Below are 8,028 nucleotides of genomic sequence, written 5' to 3' on the forward strand. Positions count from 1 at the left end.
ACCTTTCCCCTTCTCACCTCCACACACACTTGTCCACTCCCTTCCGCTAGCTCTCTAATCATTTCATCATCTCCATTACTTAGTTCTACCTTTCCATCCCCTTGCCTCTCTGGCCAGGACCTCCAGTGACCTTGTCTGACAATTTCCAATTCTTTTAGGAAGTACACTCAGGCTCACAAACCCAGGCCTCTCTGCCACTGGACTCCTGGAGAATATTTGATTCATTAGCGAATACTTGAATAGCCCTGGAATATTTTAGAGTGGGAGTGTACTTTCATGAATAACAAAGGGTGAAACTGTGTCATACAGTTAGGGAATAAAATGGTAAAATTAAGGTGCTAATTGTAGAAGCCTTTCGGGAATAAAAAGCAGAATGGAGTTAAAAGTAGAGAATGGCTGGTCACCTTCTCTCCGCCAGACAAGCAAACGGGAGCTGACCATCCGGCTCTGACCGTATTCTGCCATCAGCACAGGAGGCGGGAGGCACAACCAGACAACGTACCAGGGTGCAGGAAGGAAGAAACAGAAGTTGTCTAGTCCTCTCCCTTAAAATAAGTGGAACCTAGCTCTGACGTGGGGGACCGGGGAGGCCAGCAAGTCCCCGTGAAACCTTGAAATGCATGCCTTTGCCTTCTGCCAAAGGTGGCCCAGTGAACCTCCCGGTGTCCGACTGAGCTGATGAGCAGACTGTCCTCCCGGGGTACTCAGCATTGTGCAGTGAGGCCTTGGCCTTCGTGGACCCTGTGTAATAAGGCTGGGGCTGAGGGAGGCGGTTAGATCACTCCAGCAGGTTTGCTCTTTTTCTGTCCCTTAGAAATTAAACTCTTGGTGTAAAGAATTGAGACAGCAGGGGCGCCTGGGTGGCTCAGTGGGTTAAGCCGCTGCTTTCGGCTCAGGTCATGATCTCGGAGTCCTGGGATCGAGTCCCGCATCGGGCACTCTGCTCAGCAGGGAGCCTGCTTCCTCCTCTCTGCCTGCCTCTCTGCCTGCTTGTGATCTCTCTCTGTCAAATAAATAAATAAATAAAATCTTAAAAAAAAAAAAAAAAAAAAAAAGAATTGAGACAGCAGACCTAAAGAATCATTTAAATTTGGGGGAAGCACACTTTGTGTAGGACCTTAAGGGTTTTACAAGATGCTTTCCTAAACATCATCTCTGTCCATCCGCACTGCACTTTGGAATCATCTGGGGACTCCCTGGGAGCCAGGGCCCTCTCTGGAGCAGTTCAGCTTGAATCTCCTGGTTTGGAGCTACTTCTTAGAAGTGCCCCCAACCCCACCGCATGATTCTAGTGCGTAGTGAGGAGTGGGAACCCCCCGGGAAAAATAACTTTCCTCTCTCCCTGGGCTACAGAAACCTGAAGGTGTTCTTTATTCTGCACAGTAATGAGTCACAGAAAAGTTAAGTAATGGCTTCGTCACCTACAGGTAAAAGTCGTCACTAAAAGCAAAAATCTGGGGCTAGCAGTCTGCCTCACAAAAACAAAAAGGAGTCGGTTACTAGCTGTTTCATTTAAATAAGGACTTCTTCTAGCCCTTTGAGATAATACTTAAAATTCTGATTAATGTATCAATCAGCAGGCTCTGCGGCTTAGCTCTCCTGGCCTGGGGCTCTCGGGAATGAAAAGCACCGAGACTCTCCAGTGAGCAAACGCTCTCTGGGGTGCAGTCCAAGGCTGGGATGCGGCGGTTCTGGGGAAGGAAGGGGACCCCCTGCCAGCCTGGCCGCACAGCTGCTGCCGGACCTCCGCCCGGAGGCCTTGGTCAGCACATTCCGGGGTCTCCGGGCTTCTCGTGGCGCCACCTGCCGGAGACGCCCAGAAGCTCAGGAGGCTGCTGCGGTCTCCGGAGCCAGGGGTTGGTGCGGCTCCTCCCGACTGCGGGGGTGGCGGGCCCGGCGTCCATGGCAACGGTGCCGCGTGAGTTTCCGCCCGCCCGCCAGCAGCCAATGGCAGCGGGTGTGACACGGCAGCCTGAGGCGTCTGAGACGCCGGCGCTCATTGGACGGCCCCTGCTCCTGTCCCTTCAACCGCAGTGCGGCGGGCGGACCAGGGTGGTGCGAGTTCTCCAGACGCTTCTGTGGGAAAGGCGGGTGGGGCGACGTTGTGCGGCCCTGAGGTGTCAGGGGAGGTGACTCATGGATCGGACTTGAGGCCGGAGGGGAAGTGCGGGTCCCGGCGGTGGCCCCGAGTGCCTTTCCCCCACTGCCCCGCCTCTCAGCCGTGCTCAGCTTGCTGCAGCCGTCAGCCTCCCCAGACGGGTCCTCCAGCCGTCCTTGGGACGTGCACCCTGATCGCTGGCCCGGCGCGTGGGGCGGTTCTGCTTTGCCGTTTCGAATGCAAAAGGCAGTTGATGACAGGGGCTAAGGAATGCCCAGTTTGGCAGCCGGGCAACCAGTGCCTCTGCAGAAGCTGCTCAGCCTCTCGCACTTTCTGTTCCCATTTCCCACCCCGGGAAAAAAAAATTTTTTTTTCTTTTGCATTGTTGTAGGAATGTTGGAAAAGGCAAACAGTAATATGTGAAACATTAAGATGTGAAAACAAAATGCAGGAGTATATGGGAGCCCATCATGATCAGCCAGAGATAGCCACGCCGACGTTGTGTATGACCTTTAAGTACACACAGGCGGTTTTTCTTTTACAAGCCAGCACCATACCGGACGGTGGCTTGGGTGCTTTTCTCCATTCGGCATTACATCCTATTTCCCCCTGAGTAATGAATATTCAATGTCATGGTTGTCACTGACGACTGTGTTCCATCACATAATTTACCACCAGTGCCCTGATTGTTGGTGACTGTGATCAGCTAGGCTGTGATCATCACCACTGTGTGGCTACTTGTGCACACCTGTGTGCCTTTAGGACACATCCCTTGTGTGGGGGGAGGTTGTTCCTGAAAAGGAGGGGCTGGGAGAACGAGGTCTTGACCTCCCTTGGGGATGGGTCCTATGGGGGAACGATGGCCTCTCCTTAGTGCCCTGCGAGGCCTTTGATGTCCTCTGGGTTCCAGTCCTCCTCTGTCCTCCTTCCTGGGCCCCTCCTCTGCGAGACGGGGAGGACCCATGGTCCCTTCACCTGCACGCTGTTACCACAGTTGAAGTGGATGTGAACCCATGCTGGGAACTTCCCAGTCCTTTGCAAGAAACATCCTAGTTACTGTCACAGTTCCTATTTGTTTTGTGTTTGGTCACAGCTTGTTTCCTCTATCCTTGGACTCCAGGCGCCCCAGGTAAAGAATCAGATGCCTCTGGTACAAGGAGCCCATGCTCACCCGGCTTGTCTGTTTTTAGGAAAAATGCTGTGGAGCTGGAACTCGCCAAGTGCAAGATGGACATGATGTCTCTGAACAGCCAGTTGCTGGATGCCATTCAGCAGAAACTGAACCTCTCGCAGCAGCTTGAGGCTTGGCAGGTAAGGAGATTCCTGAGACCCAGGGTGAGGGAAGACGAGGCTCTGGGAGGAGTGGCTGAATCCAGGCAGAGTATTAGGAGAGTTTGTTACTAGAGGGTTCTGCGCACGTGGGTGAGCAGTAACCCGCCTTCACCTGGTAAGACTCGGAGCCTGTGCTCCCCCAGTCCCCAGGGAAGCAGGCCTGAGGATGCTGTCCGGAGCGGTGAGCCCCAGGCAGTGCCAGATTTTAGGGCTGCAGTGACCGCCAGGTTTGGAGCAGGGGCTTCCCTCGGCTGGCCGTCTCCACTCTGTTTAAATTAGCTGGAAAGAAACAGTTGTTATCACAGAGGGCCCCAGATGCCCTACATGGTGGGACGAAAAGTCACAGCTGGAAGTATGTGGGCCACCGCTGCCCTTCCCTTTCTCAAAGGCCAGCTTCCTTTTTCCAAAGGGCACTACCCTGGGGGAAAATGAGTCAGTGTGTCCTCTCCTCTAGGACCACCGTTTTGAGTGCCTCAGCCTCCTCGGTCCCAGCCCCAGCTTGGCTCCCCACTGGGCCAGGCTGTACTTGCTTTTTGTTAATGAGATTCAGATCGGACAATTTCAGGATATGGGTGTAACCATTCGTGTCTCCACCCCCCACCCCTCCCACCCCCACCCCACCCCACCCCGTCCCAAGATCCGAAGCAGACAGAAGAAAAGCGCCCCCCTTTCCCCCCCCCCCCCCCCGCTGGCGGGCAGTTTAACAGTCACCATTCCTCCAGGGGCCTGGCCGGCCTGGCCACAGGAGCACTTGACCCCCCTCCCCTGGGAGATGGTTCCTGGCTCCTGGGCTCTGGCCCACCAGCAGCTGGCCGGTCACTGGCTTACCGCCCATTCTTCTCTCTTCTCTCCTGGCTACAGTTTGCTTCCTCAGGGCTTTTTACTATCTGGCTCCTTTGGTTTCTGATCTAGTGGCCTTTCTCAGTTCCCGTATCAACAGCTTTAGTTGTACACCCCTCCTGCCTTTGAGGTGAGATCAAGCCCCCATTCCACCCACCGTGTCCCCCGCTGCCATCGCCGTCTCGCCCCCGCCTTCCTGTGGCCCGCCGTGTTGTGTGTGCCGGCGTCCGGCGTCATCTCTGTGCAGTGTGTGCCGTGCCATCCCCCGCAGCGTGCCTCCCGCCACCGCCGCGGCCCAGGACTGGCAGGCCGGCCCGTTTCTGACCGCCTCGGCCCTGGTTTCTCAGTGCTCCCGCCTCACCACTGGGCTCTTTTGCCCGCAGAAGTACTGGCAGGTGTGGAATGCTAAGTGGTTCACGCCTGTGTATGAAGTTCTACAGTGATCTGTTTCATGGGCTTACCCTGATGAACGTTAAGGTGTAAAAGATGTGGTTTGCAGTGGGCCGGTAAAACCACCAGCACTTTGAAAGGGTTTCTTTCTGAAGGAGCCTGTTACATTCCCATAGTGCTGCAGGGAACGGATTTTATTGAGCAGGTCCTCAGCACGGGGCGCCATGCCCAGGGTTTGGCACTGGGACTTGGGAGGAGTATGTCCCCTACTTCTGCGGAGAGGAGAGGTACTGGAGAGCAGCTGAGTGTGAGCAAAGAGCAGGACGTGAATGAGGGAGGGTGAAGCAGGAGGTCCACACTCGCTGCTTGCTGGGACCGTATGGGGTAAGAAAAGTCCCTTTGTTTCAAACGAACACCTAGAGTGACAGAAGCGCAGGTGTGAACACAGGTGGCGATGGAGCGGGGGGCGCCAGCCCCACTTCTGCCCTCGTCGAGTGGCGGCCTGAGCACGGCCTGAGCGCGGCCCTTGCTGTTCAGCGCTCAAGCAGGACGTGCTCCGCGGGGTTCGGTGTCTTGACCAGGGCATCCCAGAGCCCACTGGGCTTTGGGTTGAAGGCATCAGGCAGATGCTGGCTCTGTTCCCGCTCGGGTTAACCAGACAGGGCTGTTCCAACGTCCAAAGCAGTAGCTTGCATGCTTTGCTAGTAGCAGGACGCCCTTGCCGAGCAGAATCTTGTGCAGAGTCAGGATCGAAGCACTAGAAAGGAGAGAGAGCGGTGCTGCTCTGTCCAGAGGCCCCTCTGTGGGATACATCTGCTGTGCTTGCAAGGCATGTGGGGTGAGGGGGCATCTCTTAGGCAACTTTAGCAAATTGGGTAAAGGTGCTAACCCAGGGAGGAAGCCAGGGATATGCGCTAATACGCAGGAGCAAGCCAGGCCCTGAAGACAGGGATGCCCGTGGCCCGAGCCACACGCGAAAGGCTGCAGCGAGTGTGCTTGGCTGTGGGCAAGGGCAGGGCTGAGGGAGCCCGTGGTGCCTGGGCATCCACGATGCAGGTAGAACTTGTAGCGGGTGAGGGGGCAAGAGAGGTCCCTGGAGCTGAGCCTTTGGACTGGAGAGCTGGCGAGCAGAGGTCACCCTAGGGCCCAGGGAGGGATGCCAAGGGAAAGGCACCCCCAGCCCTGAGGGACGCAGGCGGCCGGGCAGAGGCGGCCAGTCACAGGCAAGGCCTGGGTGGAGACAGAGAAGTATCAGCTTTGGCCTGCCCTTCTCTGGGTCGCAGGGACAGACCAGCGGCGCGGTCAGCCTCGGAGCTGAAGCGAGCAGGAAGCCCGCAGCCCTGAGGAGGCGGAGGTGTCGGTGGCTCCTGTGTGTCCAGGCATCATGTCTACACTTGCTGCTTTCTTGGTCGGCCTGAGCTGGCTGCAGCCGTTCAACCATCTCATCTCATCCCCATCCCGCGTCCCTCTGACATGTGCCGCCCCCGCTCCCCGCCCCGGCTCAGAGCCCCTGTTCATTCCCTCCGTTCTGCCCTCCGCAGGACGACATGCACAGGGTCATTGACCGGCAGCTGATGGACACGCACCTGAAGGAACGGAGCCGGCCTGCTGCTGCCCTCCCCAGGGCCCACGGCGCGGGGCGTGGGGACGAGCCCAGCACCGCCGAAGGCAAGCGGCTCTTCTCATTCTTCAGGAAAATTTAGGAGGAGTCAGGCCAGCAGGGATGGGTACACTAAGGGGACTGAGCGTGCGAGGCCCCAGCACACCATGCTTGCACACGAGGGCTCCCCTGGGCCAGCTCAGCGGCCGCACTGCCCACCCACACTGGGGCCCAGTCATCCAGAAGAGCTCATGCGGCCTCTGATGGCTGCCCTCAACAGAGGGACAGGCAGGAGCCCTGTCCCTATTGCCAGGCCACGCCTGGCCTAGGCTGCCCCCGGATCCTGCTGCCCCCGGAGCGGCCCCTTGGGCTCTGCCACGCAGACGCAGCAGCAGATCATGGCCCACCCCGCCGACCCCTCCGGGGCTCCCCTGTCCCACCCCAGGCACTGCCGCCCTCCTATTTTGGAATATGGGGAACAGAAGGAATGGCCATCTCTGCGTGCCTCTGGAAGCCATCACGGCCCCCGGCTGGCCTGCGCTGTGGGGACGGGGGTTACTAGTCCTCTGGGACAGCAGGTCCAAGGCTGAGCCTCCTCTGGCCCAGAGAGGAAGGGGGAGGCGGCTCCTCACCCACGTGCATGCACCTCTGCCCGGAGCACCTCTGCGGCAGGAGGCCGGGCCCGCGGGGCCTGACCAGCCGGGGCTGTTCTCTTGCATTCAGCCACCGCTGGGCTCTCCGGGGGCTTGACTGTCGCCATCCCAAGGTCAGGAGGAAGAAGGGCCCTGCCCTACCCCCCTTCCACTCTCTGCCGCCACTGTTCTCCCTCCCTGGCCTCCGGGCCGCCTCTGCGGGTGTCAGCCCTCCAGTCCTTCGCCGCCCCTCACGGCCGGAGCTGGGAGGGGGGTCTGCTCCTCCTCCCACGGCCCCCGACTCCCCTCACACATACAAGTTCTTGGCTTGGCCAAGCGAGTCCAGGCCACAGAATGGCCCCCGAGGGGTCTGCGGTCAGCCACCTCCAGCTCGAGGGCAGCACTGGCACCACAGAGCTGATGCCACCAGATACTGCCCCCCAGGCCTGCGGAAGGCTGAATCCTGCAACCTGCTGCTTCTGCGCCTTCCTCAGCAGCCGCCCCACGCGCTCTGCTGAGGCCCTCCCTCCGAGGCCCCGGGGCTGAGCCAGCCCGCACGCTGCTTTACCAAGGATCATCTCCCTCCCTCACACGGGAAAAGCACAGCAGGGATGAGCGGCAAGAATGTACCTATAGATATGTACATACCACAGTGCTGTAATTTTGTATGTAGCAATCCTGTAAATACATGTACGGATTTTATAATATACATATTCTATATAAATCTATAAAGGCATATTTTTAGAAAAACAGCGCACCACTGCTTCTTTTGAAAATAGTCAAAGAATAAAATGAATTTCTACAGAGCTTCCTGCCTCAATCATTGGGGGACCCGGAGGGCTCTGGTCAGAAAGCAGCTTGCAGCTCAGAGCCACCGGCTGCCGGTTCTGTAGGGACAGCAGGAGGGAGTCCCTCACACCTCCGGGAGGTCCCCTCCTCTCCTCGTACTTGGTGAGGGGACTCAGCCAGGAAGGGGGGCACCTCCCCAGGAGGGCGCAGGCATCCTGTCCAAGACAGCACTCCGGGCCCCACCTCCACACGCACCCTGACCCCGGGCGCCCTGCCAGTCCTGCTTCCCACACCCGGGGCAGGCCCTCCAGCCTGGCAGGAACTCGGAGCCACAGAGAAATCACTGC

At 58.1% G+C, this 8,028-nt stretch overlaps 1 protein-coding gene across 7 annotated transcripts in view; it reads left to right on the plus strand.

Annotated features, from left to right (window-relative positions):
• BICDL1 (BICD family like cargo adaptor 1) overlaps positions 1 to 7,699 on the plus strand; it is a 107,098-nt gene extending 99,399 nt beyond the window's left edge. For all 7 annotated transcript variants that reach the window (XM_013056610.2, XM_045073716.1, XM_045073714.1 and 4 more), the window contains 2 exons: positions 3,289 to 3,409; positions 6,202 to 7,699. In XM_013056610.2, the coding sequence (XP_012912064.2) occupies positions 3,289 to 3,409; positions 6,202 to 6,363 (283 nt within the window). In that variant the 3' untranslated portion in view covers positions 6,364 to 7,699. The remainder of the gene's footprint in view (positions 1 to 3,288; positions 3,410 to 6,201) is intronic.
• Positions 7,700 to 8,028: the final 329 nt, after the last annotated feature.

Source organism: Mustela putorius, unplaced genomic scaffold (genome assembly GCF_011764305.1).
Source record: "Mustela putorius furo isolate JIRA1106 unplaced genomic scaffold, ASM1176430v1.1 tig00537248_pilon_pilon_pilon, whole genome shotgun sequence".
In the NCBI taxonomy this organism is placed as follows: Eukaryota; Metazoa; Chordata; class Mammalia; order Carnivora; family Mustelidae; genus Mustela; species Mustela putorius.